Source organism: Octopus sinensis, linkage group LG17 (genome assembly GCF_006345805.1).
Source record: "Octopus sinensis linkage group LG17, ASM634580v1, whole genome shotgun sequence".
NCBI classification, from domain to species: Eukaryota; Metazoa; Mollusca; class Cephalopoda; order Octopoda; family Octopodidae; genus Octopus; species Octopus sinensis.
In genome coordinates, this window is record NC_043013.1 from 15,256,843 (window position 1) to 15,276,768 (window position 19,926).

Here is a 19,926-nt window from a genome sequence, read left to right on the forward strand (position 1 = left end):
ATATAATAATACACTTAAGAATAGAAGATCAATATATGGTTGTTAAATTGAAAAGAAATTACAGGTGATCTATCGGGTAATTGTTTATTGCATTTGATTCCCTTCAGGCGACCTGTTGCTATTTTCTGTCTAAAATTGGTGCTTATGGTGTCTAATATAAACGTTTTGCACATTCCAAACTTGGTAATAAAAAAAAAAGGTTTAAATTTATTAAACTCCTCCAAACTCTTGATTGTTTTCAAAATTAATTAAAAATATGGTCAGTAACAAAGTTATATTCTTGTTTTTGTTTCACTGAAAGTCTTTGTGCGATAGCTTGAATTGAGCTCAACTGCCTTCATCTAGGCCCAGGAGAAGATTTAGGAGCAGCTCTGCTAACCACAGAAATCACTTGTTAAATACAGCAGAGAAACAGATTTCCCTGTAGTGTATATATCATTAGAATAAACTATTGAGAGTAAAATGTATTTGTCTTTGTTAATTTTTCAACCGTTTGGCAGATTCTCTGGCATCTTAGCAAACTTGTATTCATCATTCTCATTTAAGTCCATTCTCCATGCTGGCATGTGTTAGATGATTTGGCTGGGACTGGTATGTTGGAGAGCTGCATCAGGCTCCAATCATCTGTTTTGACTTGGTTTCTACAGCTAGATGCCCTTACTAAATCCACCCACTTTAGAGTGTATTGGGTGTTTTTAATGTTTCACTGGCATGGGTTCCTTTTATGTGTTATTGGCAATGACAACAATTCACTTAGCTTGATGTGTCTTCTCAAGCACAGCAAATTGCTAGAAATCTCAGTCACTTGTCGTTGCATCCTTGATGCTCAACAACTGAATGTTATATTTCACCACCTCGTCCCAAGTCTTCCTGGTGTACCCCTCCCACAGGTTCCCTCCACAATTAGAGATCAGCTATTGTTGTTGTGTATTGTTGACATATCATTATCATAGACATGTCAGCATGTCATTAGTGTAATGTTGACATGTTGTAGTGTATTGTTGACGTCATTATTGTGGTGTATGTCAACATGACATTGTGATGTTGACATGTTCTTATTGTTGTGTATGCCAGCATTTCATTACAGTAGTGTTGAGATTTCATTATTGTAGTGTATTGTTAACATATTAATGGTGTGTATGTTAACTAGTCATTATTGTAATGTTGACATGCCATTGTTAAAGTGTTCATTTTAACACTAGTGTAATATGCCAACACTAACATAATGTTAAGTTGTCACCACATCCCTGTCATTCCACATGCAGTTTATTTTCTACATGTTTCTGACATATGACATACGTCCAATATCCATATCACATGTTTTCACTCTCACTCAATACTTTGAATCTGTCATAACACATGATTTTTTTTTTTTTTTTTTAAATTGTCTATACAGGAATCTTTACACATGAAAGTTTTGATGATGGGTGGTGAAATCCAACGCAACTTTACTGAAAATGTGACACATCTTGTGGCTGGAATGGTTGGTAGCAGTAAATACCAGGTAGATCGCTTTCCTGTTCTCATTTCCCAGCTCTTAATATAGATTATATAAAAAGCATGTGTGTGTGTGCATGCATGCATGTGTCTGTGTAAATGTGTACTTTTTTGCCTTTTTGCTTGAAAGCATTGAGCTAAAACAGTGATGTTTGTTGACATTCTCTGGCAACTCTGTTCTTTCAAAGATTAGTGGGAAGAAAATATCCTTTATTTGAAAGCCAGGTTAAGGTTACCAACAAGAAGGACATTTGATTATAAAACAGTGCCTCGATAAGATGCATTCATCTAATCTTTGTCAGGAAACTAACTTAAAACAATTAAGTGAACTATGGACCATCTTCTCAGATGAAGAAGACAGAACACCAAAAGATATGCAATATTAACAGGTGCCAATGTAAACTCAAGTATTCATTTTTTTTCTCTCGTTGTGTCGGTAATTTACACAGGTTTATTTAGACACAGTTAACCCTAATTGAATTGGGTTGTAATGGGATGTAAAGAGATCATATGATATTGTTTAATATATAACAGAGTGTATATCTTTATTATAGGTGGCAAGTAACCTGAAAAAATACATTATGTTACCTGATTGGGTTAATTCTGTCTGGGAAGCATCACAAGAAGGGTATGTATGTTTTTCCTCATCACTATTATCACTCATCATCATCATCGCTACCATTATTGTCACCACCATCTTCTGTCACCGTTTTCATGAATCAAGAGATGCTCTAAGCAGTAACTCAAACTGCGACAAACAGCAACCAATCTTCCTCTTATAGGATCTCTTAGTATGTTAAAAAAAATTACATGGTCCGTATAATCTTAGATATCTAACAAGGCAAGAAACATGATGGTCACAGAACACTTTTGATCATTGACCTACTCACTTATTGGCTGGCCTGGACTAAACAGTTAGCACTCAGTTGTTGTCGTCATCTAATTGTAATATACTCAGCTGATAACAGGTTAAATATATATTTCTTGTCTTAGTGGCTTGTTTCAACATTATACAAAGCACAAATATTTTATGAAATCTATAATTTAATTTTCACTTTAGAATATTTTTTAAATATGCCAAAAAAATTTTTGTAATGTTATTCACTTGAAAATAACTTAAAAAGACATTGAAATATTGTCTGTTTAACCCTTTAGTGTTCCAATTATTCTATCAAACATGCTTATTGATTCACATTGATTTGAATTAATCATGCATTATCTCATATCTTCAAGATCTTGATGGTGTAATTACTTAATGTAGAATAACATTGTAGGGTAGGTGTGAGAGCCTGGATCCAGTCGGTTTGAACATAAAACAGATTAAATATTTTGGCCAGATATGACCGGTTTAAATACTAAAGGGTTAAAGAAAGCTAAAATATAAATACTTACTGTACAAACAACTTAAATTTTTGAAATCACATTCACTTATTATTTCTAAATGATTAAAATACTGTATTTAACATTTACTGTAAAAAAAAAATTGTATTTTTTCATTGTCAACTCACTGTGTCTTATGGAAAGATAAGAGTTTCTTCCCTTTCAGGATGAAGTTTATTTTCGGAACATTTTCCCATTATGCATTGTTTTGGGTATTTATACCCTGAAAAGCTCTAATATCTCAAAAACCACTTAACTGATTTACGTGAAACTTGTTTCATTTTGTTTGTATTAACATTTCAGGTTAGCTTTATACATAGTATTTTCCCATTATGCACCAGTTTGGCTGAGTAACATTGCAAGCAAGCAAGATTCAATCTGACTTTTAATAGTATATATATAATTATTTCTTCCCTGTCTGTTTACTGTTCTTGCAGCTCTGTTCACTGCAATGATGAGAAGTTTCAAAAATACACTTGCCCCATGTTTAAAGGGTTAATTATAACAGTCTCTGGCTTAGAATCGGCAGAGAGGAAAAAAGTGAAGCAACTGGTTGAAATGGAAGGTAAGTTCATAGAATATCTGTAGGCATTTTCTTTGAAAGACAAAGTGAAATGCTTGAATGGTTTCAGTGACAGACTACTAGCTCATGGCTTAAAATTTCAAATACTGTTTATATATATTTATATAACTATATTATAATATATTTTGTTTTATTTTATGTGTATATGAATGAATGAATGAATGAGAGCATTGTAGTATAGAAAAGGGAAATACAGAAAGCTCCTAACAATGCAGAAAGTTTTACAAAAAACCTTCATATTTCAGGCACAAAGGTCCATCCTCAGGAGAAAGCTGACCAATAAATGTTTAGTTGCTCTGAAATATAAAGGATTTTGTGAAACTTTCTATATTTTCCTATTTTTTTTCTGCTTTATATATATATATGTTTGTATAAAATTGTTTTTGTAATTCACTTCGTCTATAAGTGTATTTGTTTACTTTAAAATTTTTGTAGGTGGTGTTTATTCAGGAGAAATGAAAGTTGATGAATGTACTCATTTAATTGTAAATGAACCAAAAGGTAAGACAAGCTTATTAGTTTTGCCCTCATTTAACATTAATATTACTTCATGGACTCTATTCAATCATGCGCTTTACCTACTCTGTTATGTTACCTCAGTTCTGTTCTGCCCCATCATCTGCTCCACCTAGTCCTGTATTCAACTCAAGTCAATGTCTTCAGAGACGGAAACTGGAATTGGGTCTGAATGCTTGCAAGAGAGTGAATTCTGCCATCACACTCCAAGGACTTGGTGGTGGGATTAAACCCGATGTTAAGTTAAGCCTACCACCCAAATTAAAGGTACCTAGGACCAGATGCTGATCCTCATTTGTTATTTTTCATCTCTTGCTCCGATTGAGTAGACCTTTGATCAAAGCAATCCAATCATGAACATCTCATCACTTTTTCAGGCATTGTGTAGCCCAGATTAAATCAAACTCTGTGACCTTTTTAAGATGATGATAGTTGTGATTTGAGAGAGATTTGGCAGCTAGCTATGTCTACCAGGTTAAGAAATCATGTAGAGGCACCCTTGTTGACTTGAGGTAATATTGCTGAATCAAATGGTCCATTAGGTCAAACACTTTAAAGTAAAAGTTCCCAAGAGCAAAGCGACGTTGTTAAGGCCTGGTGGCTTGTTACAGCTAAACGGTGGCTCTCTAATAAAATCATTCCCTGTTATATGTATGCTATTATTACTTGTATGTGACTCCATATTTCTTTGTGGTGAATGTTTCCGAATTATTGATTTATACCATTCTTTATTTCAGGCCAGAAATATGAATTTGCCAAGCAGTGGAAGATCCAGATTGTAAAACCTCAGTGGTTGTATGAATCAATTGAAACTGGTTATTGTCTTGACGAAACAAAATACCAATTAAATACTGAAGGTGGCCACAATGAAATGATGACCTCCACACCAACTAAAAATACCTCAGCTGGTCAGTCTGAATCTCTATATACACAAGAAACTACCTTCTTGTTCTAGAATTTCATATTTAATTCTGTAAATACACAGTGTCAACCAAGATAGTCAATATTCTATAGTTGCATGTCTCTTCATCCTTCTGTGATTGATTGACATTGCCTTGTGTACTCCTGGCATCAATAGAATAATGCTAGTAGGACATGTAAATATAAAATATTTGTAGGATATTTAAATACTAGCAAGATCATTTGCTAATCTTGAGGACACCTGTGCATGGTTTTGTTTAGCTTAGAGAAGCTGTTGCACATCAGTTTTTTTAATGATTTTGACAGTAAAAAACCTTGGTTCAAGTCAACTGGCTGTAGCAGATTATAATCTCATCAGCCATCAAAAGTATGTAGCTCACTTTTACTTGTTCTGCCAGACTTTGGGCTTTTCCATAATCCTGGCCATGGGAAGAGTTGATAACTCTTGCTTGACATGCTGACTTATGTAGAACTAAGGCCTGACTTAATGTCCCTTTTTTGCAAGTTAAGGAGTGTACCCAAAAGCAATATACTTTAATATTTATTTATTTAAATAGCCATAGGTTAATGAACCAAGAGTTAGTTTAATTGATTCTAATTTTGTTCTGTGTCGATGTAAAAATAATACTGAAAAAATTCAAAATTATTACCTCTCAGTCTGGTAATGTTGATTATTTGATAGTATTTAAACCAGCCATATCCAACCAAAATATTCTGCCTGCTTTATGTTCAAACTAGACAGATCTAGCCTCTCACTTCTTTACAATAACATTCTAAAAATAAATGGTCACATCATCAAAATCTTGAAGTTACATGACAAATCATGATTAATACAAAACATTGTGAATAAATTAGCTGTACATTTGACAGAATAATCTGAATGCTAAAGGGTTAAAGACATACAGCTATTGTGAAGGGTTAACCAAGGATACTTAAGATATTGAGTCAACAAAGAAACCTGTTTTTACATGCAGTGGTTGTGGAGAATTAGACTTAGGATAATTACATCTGTCATCATTTAATAGAAAATATGAAATCAGATAATTGTATGATTGAATAATTAAGTAGCTAAATATAAGAAATTATTGCTGTTGTCATCATCGCTACCACCATCATGATATCGTCACCACCACCATCTTCGTAATTATTTGGGAATGGTGTGGTGGACTAAATATGCTGCAGTTTTTAGTTATGTCTCTTTACCTCCTAAGTTCAAACCCTGTGTGGGTAGTGTTTGATTTTCCTCATTCCAGGATCAGTGAAGTGAAATACCAGTCATGTTGGACATCAATGTAATCAACTCTACCTCCCTCTGAAAGGGTTTGGTTTTTATGTCTGTCATAAAAAAATTTCATTATCATTGTTTTTGTTGTGATCATTTGGCACAATTATGGAGTATTTTTGTGTTGATGGCTATTCCCTCTAGCATAGTCACTGCCAGATGGCAGGAACCAGTGAAAAAGAATAGTATGCTTTTGGTTACTGTTCAATTCTTGTAATTTTATTCCTTTAAATTAAACACTGTTTATTTCGGTTTTGTTCCAGTTAACCTGAGTTCAATTGCCAATATTTCTGCAATTAATCGTCTTAGCGACACTATGCTCAGTGCTTGCAGTTCAAATATTTCCCGAGTAGACAAGTCTAAACCCACCTTTGATAATACATCAATGTCAACACCTATGTCATTCTTCGATGGTTGTAAGGTAAATATAACAAAACTGTTACATTTTTCTTTATAATTATTTCTATATGTATCAGTTGGTATTTGATAAAACTATTTGTCAGGTTATCAGGCTATATTATTTATATGACAAATTGTTTGAGTTGGAGAGTGAATGAGAAAGTGTCTGTCAAATTGGCAGTCAATGAATTTGTGTGTCAAATTGTGTGTCTATGAAATTGTCTATGAACTGATTGTTATGTTGTTAGTCAAATTAAATGACTTATTTAGCTTAGAAGACTAACTTATGATGTGTGTCAAATTATTTAGCTGTTTGCAGCATGGCAAAATTGGTTGACTGCCATATTTGTGTGTCAAATGTCAAATTAGGCTGTCATATTGCCTGTTAAATTAGTTTGGTTGTGTTGTGTATCAGATTGGTTTGGCTGTTGGGTTGTGTGTTGTATTGGATTGACTGTCATATGTGCTAAATTGGATTAACTGTTGTGCTCTCATGTTTTGCATCAAATTAAATTGTTGTTTGTATGTCAAGTTGGTTTCTATTTTGTATTGTCAAAATTGTTTGGATGTCATATCTCAAAGTAGGTTATCTGTTTGTCAAATTGGACTGTTATCCTGTATTCCAGATTAATTTGGTTATAATGTATATCTTTGTTTAAAGTATAATGTCAACATACATAAAAAAATGAAGCACAATTTTACTGAGAGTGACTGGACAATAGCAGTAATTAGCCTTATGTGAATTGGATAGATGACTCTCCTGGTCTTGACGAGAATGGTTGATGAATGATGAGATTAAAATATTGTGCAGCAACTTGTAGGATATATAACAATGGATTGTTAAGCTGGCTGCAGATTATGAAAGGAAATTTAAGATACCGTTATTGTGAAATGAAGCTTTGGGGCTAATAACCAGATGGTTACAAGTTCAAGCTTAACTGTAGCAACCATTCTGTTGCTCCACTTTGAATGATATAAAATGATAAGTTAAACTCTGTGCTTCACAGGGAGATTAATGGTAGAAAATTTTTTCAACTGCTACAATATATAAACCATCACACTTATGCAAGCATGGCAAATAATTGTAAGATATATGTTAAAATATGTGTGTTAATGGATGTAAAAAAAAAGTTACTAACATAGTACATTTATTATATTGTATTAACCAGATTTATCTCAGTGGATTTCGTGGGCCAGACCAAGAACGGTTACTCAGGATCATCAATGTTGGTGGAGGTACTAGGTAGGTCTCACAGGTTTTTCGTTTTCCTCAGAAATTGCACTTTCAGGAGAAAAAGTTTGCATGGGGTATATATAGGCATAGGAGTGGCTGTGTGGTAAGTAACTTGCTTACGAACCACATGGTTTCGGGTTCAGTCCCACTGCGTGGCACCTTGGGCAAGTGTCTTCTACTATAGCCTCGGGCCGACCAAGGCCTTGTGAGTGGTTTTGGTAGACGGAAACTGAAAGAAGCCCATCGTATATATGTATATATATATATGTATGTGTCTATAAGTTTGTCTGTCTGTGTTTGTCCCCCCCAACATCGCTTGACAACCAATGCTGGTGTGTTTATGTCCCCGTAACTTAGCGGTTCAGCAAAAAAGACCAATAGAATAAGTACTAAGGCTTACAAAAAATAAGTCCTGGGGTCGATTTGCTTGACTAAAAGGCGGTGCTCCAGCATGGCCACAGTCAAATGACTGAAACTAGTAAAAGAGTATGGGGTGTGGGGATTAGTTTAAAAGCTAGTTGTCTATTTGAAATTGCCTGTTAACAAGTTGTTTCTGTCAAGTGGTATTTATTTACACCTTAGTGGATTGGTCCGCTTTAGGTATAACTCTATTCACTGTTGGTAACATGCTATGATCTACTGATCTTCAACATTGTTTTCTTATACTCTGACGACCACCTCCCTCCATTTCCCATCTCTCAGTATATCAGTTACATTATATTGAAACCAAAGACTAATTGTTACGATTATTTTTCTAATTTCAGATTTAATTCCTTAAACGAACATGTTACACATGTTGTGATGGGCGAAAAAGTGCCAGCAGATATGGATTATCTAGAGAAAGCTATTCATAGGTATGTCACTTAGTTTCTCAATTAAGTGAGGTAAAATTTCCAATTTATATCTTCTTTTGTAAAACGAAGGGATCCTTTTGGTATTGGTAAACTCAGTTCCAGTCATGTATGGGGTGGGGTGAATTTAACTGACTGCATTCATCTGGCATATTTATGTCCTTGTGCGAAAGTTAGAAATCTATATTATTAGTATTTAGTTACAACTTATAACAGTTTAAGTTAAAATCCCTTCATTCTTCTGGAGGGGTCAGTAAAATAAAGTCCCATTCAAGTACTAAGTGTAATATCTTTTTACAAGTTTCTATCCTTGTTTAAAATGATCATTAAAAGAGATGACTTGACAGAATCATTGGTGGCCTAAGATGTTTTGTGGTAATTGTTTTAACTCTTTATGTTTTGAGTTCAAAGCCTGATTTACCTGTCATCCTTTCAGAGTCAATAAAATAAGTAATTGTCAAGTACTGGGTCAATGTAGTCAACTTCCCTTTGCCCTCAAGAACTGTTGGTTAAATTTGAAACTATTATTATTATTGTCACTGTTAATATTACGGCAGTAACCTGGCAGACTTTGCTTAGTAGTTGTAAATGAGTTGTCGCCATCATGAAGCTGTGTTTTGTTTCTAGTCTTCTGTGAAAATATCTGGTTATTGGGAAATGTTGTGTTATTTGGGAACAAGTGAGTGTTGGTGACAAGAAGGAAAAGTGGATACTAAAACAGTGATCTTATATTTTGAGTTCAAATTTCACTGGATTTGACTTTGCTCTTCATCCATATGGTTTCCAGTAAAATAAAATAACAATTACATACTGGGAGCAGTTCTAGTGACTAAACCCTTATTTTTTGCAAATTTGTTTAACTTTGTAGGAGTGGCTGTGTGGTAAGTAGCTTGCTTACCAACCACATGATTCTGGGTTCAGTCCCACTGCATGGCACTTTGGGCAAGTGTCTTCTACAATAGCCTTGGGCCAACCAAAGCCTTGTGAGTGGATTTGGTAGATGGAAACTGAAAGAAGCCTATCGTATATATGTATGTATATGTGTGTGTGTCTGTGTTTGTCCCCACCAACATCGCTTGACAACCGATGCTGGTGTGTTTATGTCTCCGTAACTTAGCGGTTTGGCAAAAGCAACAGATAGAATAAGTGCTAGGTTTACAAAGAATGTCCTGGGGTCGGTTTGCTTGACTAAAGGTGGTGCTCCAGCACGGCCACAGTCAAATGACTGAAACAAGTAAAAGAGTAAAAAGAGAGTTGTATCAATGTAACGAATTATTGTTGTTATTGTTTGCATTCTTCAAATATGTATAAGAACTTTTCTGATGCATTTTCAGGCCACATATACTAAATGCCTCATGGCTTTTAGATTGTGTGAAAGAGAGCAAGTATGTCCCAGAGAAACCCTATTACATCCAGAAGCTTCCCTTTGTAAAGGAATCGCACATGGAACCACCAAAGTGAGTTTTACAACAAAATTCTTACATGCAATTTATCATTTTACTTATTTATTTACTGATCTCCATTCATTGCATCCTCCTCAATCCCCATCTCAAATCATCTGTCACACCCTTTCACACTTGTGACCTTACCTACCAACACACTGTATCTGATCCTCTATCTCTATTCTCTCTCTTATATTCACCTTGTACCTTTAGAATATATCGTCACCATCTCTTCCTTACTTTTTCAGCTGGAGAAGGCATGTATCTCCTTTTCAGCAAGACACTTGTTCTTGTTCCCCTATCATATTTTCACTTCCCTTAATACTACACCCACCCTCACTCAGTTCAGACATCTTGTCTTGTGAGTGATTTGGTAGCCTTATTAGTGGTGGTATAATGAGAAGGTGTCTGACCATAAAAAGCATGCCAAAGCAGACATTAGAACTCAACACTGTTCTAAATGCCACTAAACATTTTGTCAAGCATGCTAATGAATCTGCCAGTTTGCCATCTTAATAATAATCTCCACCTACAACATTCCTCTTCATTTCCATCTCTATCCATCTGCAACTCTCCTTTTACACTCATGTAAACTTTGCTATCCCACTCACCCTGTCCAATCCTCTATACCACTTCGCTTATATTCACTTCCCTATAACTTGAGGAAAAACCCTGATACATCTCTCTCTCTCTCTCTTTTCTTTATTTCCCAACTGGGCTTAGCAATGTATCTCCTCTATGGCAAGACACCTATTTTTTTTTCTTCTATCATGCTTTATCCTCTCATCACCTGATACAAAACCACCACCTTCAATACTACCCCACCTCTCAGTTGAAAAGTCTTGTCTTTCAAGTGACTTGGTGACTCCACTGGTGCCGGTGCCACATAAAATATACCTACTACACTCTGTAAAGTGACTTGTGTTAGGAAGTGCATCCAGCCATAGAAACTATATCAAAGCAGACAGTGGAGCTTGGTGCAGTCCTCTTGCTTGTCAGTTATTGTTGAGCTGTCCAACTCATGCCAGATGTTAAATGGTGATGATGATGATGGTGAATAATTTTTTTTTCAGAGCACCTGCCCCTATCACAAAACGAAAGCCAGTTGGTGATGTATCACAGCTAAACACAACAAAGATAACTGCTACCACGAGTGAATTTGGCGAAAATACTGATGAAGAATTGGCTTTGATGAGTCAGTATCTCCAAGGATCAGTAATGTCTAAGAGTGAAGGTAAAAACATAATGCCATGTTATTTTTTTTTTGTGGGTGAGATGAGTGTGAAATCGAGTATGTATATATATGTTTGTTAAAATATGTTCTACATCCATATTGTGAACAAACTAAAGGTAATCATCCACTTGTGTGGAATTAACTAAGTTGAATATTTATATATTTTAGCATTTTTATTTAGGTGCAGGTGTTGCTGTGTGGTAAGAAGTTTGCTTCCCAACCACATGGTTCCAGGTTCAGTCCCACTGCATGGCACTTTGGGCAAGTGTCTTCTGCTATAGCCTCAGGCTGACCAAACCTTTGTGAGTGGATTTGATATATGGAAACTGAAAGAAGCCCATCATATATATGTGTGTGTGTGTGTGTCTTGACAATTAGTGTTGGTTTGTTTACAACCCCATAACTTAGCAGTTTGGCAAAAATTCATTTGACTGAAAATTCTTCAAGGCATTGCCCCAGCCTGACTGCAGTCTAATGACTAAAGCAAGTAAAAGATAAAACACTATTGCTCAACTTTGACAACAACAGTCAATGTTTTCTTGTTTATTTATATCTTTTTTTTTTTCACATTTTTTACTTTATTGTAGCTCTACAAAGTACCTTCAGAAGTAACATTGCGCCCAGTATCAACAACATGTCAAATGGTACTTTAGAATCAGATCAGTCAGGTTAGTGTTGCTATTGCTTCACATAGTTTGCAACTGAAATACTTGATAATCTCTCTCTCTATATATATCTCTTATTATAAAAGGCAGATTTTATCTGCCTCCCTTTGGGAGTTATACAAATCTACAATATAGGATTTCTTCAATTACAATTTACCTAGCATTTTTGAGAGTACAATGCATCGCGTCATGCCAGGTCCAGTTTTTAAAATTTAAACTCCAATTAAGCAAAATTTACAGAAAACTCACATTCTGGTGTGTGTGTCAAATGCTTTTCTTAGTCTGGTTTACACCACACGCAAACGCACACACACAGTGTGCGACGAATAAAATGAAAGTAAATGTAATATTTGTTTCTGTCTATCACGCTGATAGATACATGAGTAAAATGTATGGGAAGTTAACAGATAACAGTGAGTGAAAATGTTCTTGGAAGAGAGTAAATTAGCGACAGAGTGATTTGAGCAAGACTAAACTGAAAGTATGAAACAGTGTTTATGTATAAACAGACGACACTTATATAAACCCTTTCGTTACCAAACCGCCCGAATTTACCTATTCATATTTAAATGAGAATATCAGAGTAAATCTCTTTAGTACATTCGTGAAAACACGTATTATACTTCGTAAACACTTCAAATACAGTTTTGTACAAAAATCGAAGTGTAATTTTAATTCCGTGAATTATGGGAGATTTTTTTCCGAAATTTGTTCCTATTGTGTTTTCAAAATTTGTAATTCTGACAAAAAATGGATACGAATTTCATTATATCAAGCAGCGAGTCAGAATTCGAAGGATTTTCTACTGAAGACCTTCATAAATCTAACTCTATGACTGAAAAAAAATAAGCATCTTTATATAAGAGTGAAGTTGTGTGTCTGTCCCCTTCGATTTAGATTCGTAACTACTCCCACATTTTGCCGTGCAGTTTAACCAAAAGCGGGTATCTTATAGTCGTGATTCATATCGAGCCCTTCTGGGTATTAGCATGAGTCTACGATTTAAAAAAAATTTACCATCATATTTTTCCATTTGAATGCATTTTTTTCGCTTTTATATAAGGGAAGTAACTCTCTAAAAATATCTACGATGTGTCAACGATTTAAAAAAAAAATTTACCTTAATTTTTTTTCAATTTTTAATGCATTTTTTTGCTATTTTTTGGCTATAACTCTCTAAAAATGCTTATATAGTTATTTCCCTTACAACCCGAGCAACGCCGGGCGATACTGCTAGTATATATAAACGGCAAAATGTCTGTGTGTGTGTCTTTTATACAAATCCACAATTTTTCAGTTAGAGGGCTCGCACTTTCTATGGTCATTCAAAACCATCCAAGGGTGGTCGTGCACATCTTTACATTTCCCCAGTCACCCTGCAAAGCCATTAAAAAATCAATAGAAGTGATTTTTTTGTGAATTTTCTCTCCAAAACCCAATCAAAATGCCTGAAACTTGATATGCCAATTGAATGCCAGCTAGCTGTATGTGATTGGTTGGAGATTTGGACAGTACTCGCGTGTATGTGTGCATGCATGCACTAGCACTATGACCCGGCGTTGCTGGGTCATAGTGCTAGTTTTTGTTTAGAATACAAAGATGCATATAAAATATGACTATGTATATGCACAGGCTATATGACAGTAAAAGTATGCATTAATGTGAGACATACAGTGGTGTGTGCGTGTATGCATGCACATACACATAAATACATGATCATCATTTAACGTTTGTTTTCCATGCTGGCATGGGTTGGATGGTTTGACAGGAGCTGACAAACCAGAAGATTGCATGTGGCTTCACTATCTGTTTTGGCATGGTTTTTATGGCTGGATGTCCTTCCTAATGCCAACCACCTTACAAAGTGAACAGAGTCCTTTTTGTGCATGTAGGTGTGACCAAAGTATGTATTATTTTTGTTAGAAATGCAATAATGTATATAACTTTCCCTCTCTCTCTCCGGTTGACCATGTACCTCCTCTATAGCAAGACACCTGTTTCTGTCTCTCTCTCACAAACTAACCTTTCTTCATCTGACACAAGATCACCTCCTCCAATACCCTCTCCCCTCTCAAAATTCCTTGTCTTGCAAGTTATTTGGTGATCTTGCTCATGCTGGCACCAAATAAGCATTCAGTCCACTCTGCAGAATGGTTGGTGTTAGGAAGGGCATCCAGCTGTAAAAGCCATATCAAAACACAGTAGCCTGGAGTAGTCTTCTACCTGGCCAGCTCCTGTCAAACTGTCCAACCTATGCCAGCATGGATGGCGGACATTGAACAATGATGATGATATAATGTTTGTACATGTATGTGTGTGGGCATATGTGACCACGAAAGTATGTATTTTTATTAGAATTATAGTGTTATAGTGATTAGTGTGTGTATGTATAGTACCAATACAATACATGATGTATATAACCCACAACAGCATGTATGTATAGCGTTTGTATGTGTGTAAGTGTTTATGTATGGTCAAGAAAATATATTATTTTTGTGTGAAATACTGGTTAGCAGTAACAACCTATGAGTCGTGTTATTTTTTTCCCTTCTCCCTTTCTCCAAGATCCTACAAAAGTTATGCATTACCCTTGTTCTTTTGACTATGTCAGTAAAAGAAAATTGAGCGTGTAATGTGTGAAGAATTATTTGCATTTCAGAAATGACTGATCCTGTGAATACTGGTGGTATTTTTTCTGGTAAAACATTTATTTGTTGTGGATTAGCGGAAGATACACCAGTTATTGAAAATGCTGTTATAGAAAATGGAGGTATGCCCTTGTGATTATTTCATAATTTATGCCTGAAACAAGGTTCTATTGCTGGTTACTTACTATTGGCATAAATTGTGTGTATTTATGTTTATTTTCCATGATAGTCTGAGTTGGACAAGTCTGTTGCAATGCAGTGTTACATCACATGTTGTAGTACCTTATTGTGTATGTTATATTGTTTTTGTTTTTGGTGGGGAAGAGAGCAAAGCTCTGTGTGTGTGATTCTGAATCCCGACACCACACATATAATTATTTGATGATGATTGCATTTATGTTTATATATGTGTATCTGTTTCATGAGTTGCAAAACAATGCCAGTCATAAAATCTGTAAAGATGACCGTGAGATCAGCAATCTAGCACCTTACCATCACTGAGCTTATATCATATCTACATATTTTAGTATATAAGGACACAGAATAAAACAACAAAAACTGTTTAAGATTTTATATTTCTGCTGGTGGTTTAGGTATTGCACTCAGGATCATGAGATTGTGATTTTGATTCTCAGATCAGGCAGTGCATTGTATTGCTCTGTGATTACTTTTTGACATCTAGCATGTGGCATGTTATGCAGCTGTACAAGTAATGTCAATTTAATGGCAACAGTGAGCTCATGTACAGCACAAATAGTTGATAATTATAAACAAATAATCTGTGCAACTTGTTTAGCAAGAAATTGGAATTGTCTTCATGAGACAACCGAGAATAAATTTGTCATATCCATGTCTTCTTTCTGAGTCAACACTTTAAAATAGACCAGTGTGTTCTAAATAATTGTTTTACTGATGTCACATGTGATCAGGTGTCATTCTTTAACTTCTAACCTTCACTTAACTCTCATTAAATCACAAATGCTATGTATTTTTATTCAATGTTATAATTTTAATTTTGTCTTTTTTTTTTTGTTTTGAAGGTATAATTTTGAAAAACATTCATCAGATCCCTGATTATGCACTTGTTCCACTGGGTGGCTGTACTATAAAATTCACTGCCAATGAAGTGGTCACTCATGTCTGGCTAGTCAGTATCATTTGTTATTACATCCCATAATCTCCTGAAATTGTTCTGAGTTTGTCTGAACTTGCAAAATTCTTTCACATGAGATATTAATATTCATAGGTTGTGATAGATTGGTGTAAAAAGTTGTGATGGATGGATCTGTGGTGAGAAGTTTGCTTCCTAACCACATGGTTTTGGATTCTGTCCCACAGTATGGGCAAGAGTCTTCTGTTATAGCTTCAGGTCAACCAAAATCTTATGAGTAGATTTGGTGGATAGAAACTGAAAGACATCCATTATACATGTGTATATTTTGCTTAAATTAGGAATCATTATCAATACACGTATGAAACTAGCCTCGTCTTTTCATTAACACTACATTTCAAACTGTTTAGTCTCTACTTGTCATTTTATTTTCTGCTTTACATCTTTTATTCCATGTTTCTGGCAGCTGTTCTTACAAATGGAACCCCTTTCTACAGTCTGTTTGATGTCCAGCCATTTAAACTGAGGCAGGAAGGGCTATATAGCTTGTTTAGGTGCAAAGCATAAACGCTAATAGTAGTAGTAAAGAAGGAAGGATATTTTGAACTCCAGACCATATCAGCCATAGTCCAGCACCCTTATTTCACAAGTATACCTCATATTGTCTTATTTACTTATATACATATGGTTTGATGGGGTTAGAAATCTCCATAATCTAATGGTTTGGGAATTCCATTTCAGATCCATCTCATAAATTATGTAAAGATTAGTAGTGGTTTAGATTATCTGAAAATATTATTGTGGTATCATTAGGGTTAGAAAGTAGTAGGCAATCCATCATAATTAGCTTAATAGAAACAAAGTTATATTTTGTACTAGTAGTATGCTTGAATAATTAACTTATTGTTTTGTTCTCTCTTTATAGGAATCTTGTTTAGAAAAACATCGTCTGGTTCCCATTAGTGACAGTGTTCTATTTCAACCAATTGAGATCAACCACCTTGCCAAACCCCTAACAAACTGCGTCATATCATTCAGGTAAGTGTCTTTTCTAAGAAAGACTAAAGCTTTCACAGAGCACAGGTGAGACCCATAGTGAAGTACTGGTCCTATGTCTGGGAGCATATGTTCACATGCACACACATACGTGGTGCTAAAACACCTAAAAGGTCCACGAGGCTCCGGCAGGGGGTAGTGGCGGCCCCTGTTGTACTCTTTCGCCACAGCTTTCTCTCACTCTCTCTTTTGTTTCTTGAGTAACGATGCAATGGACTGGTGTCCCGTCCAGCTGGGGGGAACATGTACGCCACAAAAACCGGGCCCATGAACCTGGATAGGCTTGAAAAGGGCGACGTTTAACGTTTTAAAGGCGGTGCCCCAGCATGGCCACAATGTGAGCTGAAACTAGATGAAATGAAATGAAATGATATGTAATTGAAACTTTCATTACTTTTTATACTTTTCCTAAGTGACGCTAACCTCACACTGTCTATGATACTTCAAGGAATGAATTAGCGTGTAAGAGAGAAAGAAACAGAAGCCTTAATGCTCTGTTGTTGCCTAACAAATAAGCTGACAGTGTATTGAACACTGATTGATCTTGCTGTTCAACAAAGGGAGTTATTTATTCTACATGGTTGCTTGATCTTCAGGAAATAACTGCCAAATCCCTCTCAAATCACACTATATATATATATATATATATATATATTTTACATGAACTATGAGGTGCTGAAAAGTTCTTGGTTTTGGATAAAAGAAAATACAGGAGGATTATTTAATTATGATTTTTTTTTTCAACATATTCCCTTCTCAGTTTCACACACTTATTGCGGCATCCTCCAGTTTTTCCTAAGTCCTCTAAAAGAACTCAGAAGGTTGGGCTTCCAACCAGGCCTTTTGCAATACCCTTAAAGCCAGGAACTTGTCGGGACCCCATTATCGGAGACCACCAGTCTGAAGGCAGTTATCTTTCTGATATATGTAATGGCTGTTAGTTTTAAGACCCTCACATTGTACCTAAATCAGTGTTACATTAACTTTGGAGATTCTGAAAGATGGAAGGTAAAAACACAATAACAACAAAGATTATTTTCTATTTCCACAATGTCTTTTATTATTATGTGATTATTGTAAAACATTTTATTTGCAGTGGCTTGAATTATATTGAAAAGAATTGCCTAATGTACCTTGGAAAACTTCTTGGAGCAAAGTAAGCAAGCATTTATAATTAAATTAATTCAGTGAATGTATACTCTTTTACTTGTTTCAGTCATTTGACTGTGGCCATGCTGGAGCACCGCCTTTTAATCGAGCAACTCGACCCCGGGACTTATTCTTTTGTAAGCCCAGTACTTATTCTATCAGTCTCTTTTGCCAAACCGCTAAGTAACGGGGACATAAATACACCAGCATCGGTTGTCAAGCAATGATAGGGGACAAACACACACATGCATATATATATATATATATATATATATATATATACACACATATATACATGATGATGATGATACGACGGGCTTCTTTCAGTTTCTGTCTCCCAAATCCACTCACAAGGCTTTGGTTGGCCCGAGGCTATAGTAGAAGATACTTGCCCAAGGTGCCACGCAGTGGGACTGAACCCGGAACCATGTGCTTGGTAGACAAGCTACTTACCACCTTGATTTTTTTTTTCTTGAAATTCATTTTTAATTATTTCCTAATATCAGCTTCTTTTCTTTCTTTTTTTATTGGTCATTAACCCATATACACCCCTAGTTGCATTTTCCCAATGCAAAACCTGCTCCTACTTGTTAGGACATGAACTCGCTGAGAAGCATCTGGCTGAGCATACAAAATATTCAGTAGGTAATCAACACCGGTAGCTAACAGTTGCATACTGGCCTTCTCATCCAGATTGTGAAAGCTCACCATGATGTTTACACTAAATACAGAGAAATTTTATGACTTCATTTTTTTTATGGGCATATAAGGGTTAAGAGAATCACTTGAAAGATCTTTAACTATTATCCTTTTACTAGTTTCAACCAGTTGGCTGTTTCCATACTGGAACAGCAATATTATGCTTTCTGTTAAAGGGTGCTACCTGGAGATTATATTCTCATCTTTCTCACAGAATAAAATTTATTCTGCTGTTTGAACTGTTCCTTTTACTATTTACAGACACAAAGTATTGCTAGGTCCCTCAAATTCTAGTGTTTCACTATGTATACGTGTGTGTGTGTGTGTTTCCATCATGATATGGCTGTAAACAAGGTGCGGATGTGGCTGTGTGATTCAGAAGTTTGATCACAGGTTCTGTCTCACTGCATGGCACCTTAGGTAAGTGTCTTCTACTATAGTCTTGATCCTGATCAGTCTTGTGTGTAGATTTGGTAGATGGAATCTGATAGAAGCCTGTTATGTATATATAGACATATAGATAGATTTATGAGTGTGTTTGTGTCTCCTTGTCTTGACATCATGTGATAGTTCTAAATAATTACCACTGTCATATAAGCAGTGTTAGTCATTTCCAGTATTCTGCAAAAACATGTCAGACCACGTGGAAAATATTACCTTGCCTTGGAAACAGAGTTGGTGACACAAAGGGCATCTGTCCATAGAAAATCAGCCTGAATAGACTGTTTAACCAATGCAAACTTGGCATGGGGACATTGAAAATGATGGTGGTGTATTTATGTGTGTGTACATATATACAGGGTCATCAAAAAAGGTTTCTGTGATTTCAGAATGAAATAACTAAGTCTGTATTAAAGGTATACTATTTATTTATACACCAAAACACACAGAAAATCTTAAATTTTTCTTACATTACTTAGTAGGTTTCGATATGAGCCTCTTTTGTTACATGGCAACCATCTAAGCGATAGTCAACCTCCCTCCAGGTGTGCTGAACGATATCAGGATTTACAGTCGCTATCGCTGTGTGGATTCTCTCTCTTAAATGTTGCAGATCCTGGATTTTTTCTGCATAGACAATCTGCTTAAGATAATCCCAAAAGAAAAAGGCCATAAGAGTTAGATCAGGACCACTAGGTGGCCACAAAACAGGACCATTCCTTCCAATACAATGGCCAGGTAATCTGTTGTTGAGAGCTTGTCGCACATTATGGCTGTAGTGAGCCGGCACTCTGTCCTGCTGGAGAATTACACTTATT

At 35.6% G+C, this 19,926-nt stretch overlaps 1 protein-coding gene across 3 annotated transcripts in view; it reads left to right on the forward strand.

Annotated features, from left to right (window-relative positions):
* Positions 1-19,926, forward strand: part of LOC115220846 (DNA topoisomerase 2-binding protein 1-like) — a 74,938-nt gene that overhangs the window by 17,880 nt on the left and 37,132 nt on the right. For all 3 annotated transcript variants that reach the window (XR_005002627.1, XM_029791025.2, XM_036510369.1), the window contains 15 exons: positions 1,397-1,504; positions 2,052-2,125; positions 3,315-3,442; positions 3,896-3,961; positions 4,714-4,884; positions 6,443-6,600; positions 7,748-7,821; positions 8,577-8,666; positions 9,998-10,120; positions 11,179-11,339; positions 11,927-12,007; positions 14,664-14,774; positions 15,693-15,799; positions 16,689-16,801; positions 17,916-17,975. Coding sequence is in view for 2 of the 3 variants with exons in the window: in XM_029791025.2 (XP_029646885.1) it covers positions 1,397-1,504; positions 2,052-2,125; positions 3,315-3,442; positions 3,896-3,961; positions 4,714-4,884; positions 6,443-6,600; positions 7,748-7,821; positions 8,577-8,666; positions 9,998-10,120; positions 11,179-11,339; positions 11,927-12,007; positions 14,664-14,774; positions 15,693-15,799; positions 16,689-16,801; positions 17,916-17,975 (1,625 nt within the window). In the remaining variant the exon portion in view is untranslated. The remainder of the gene's footprint in view (positions 1-1,396; positions 1,505-2,051; positions 2,126-3,314; positions 3,443-3,895; positions 3,962-4,713; positions 4,885-6,442; positions 6,601-7,747; positions 7,822-8,576; positions 8,667-9,997; positions 10,121-11,178; positions 11,340-11,926; positions 12,008-14,663; positions 14,775-15,692; positions 15,800-16,688; positions 16,802-17,915; positions 17,976-19,926) is intronic.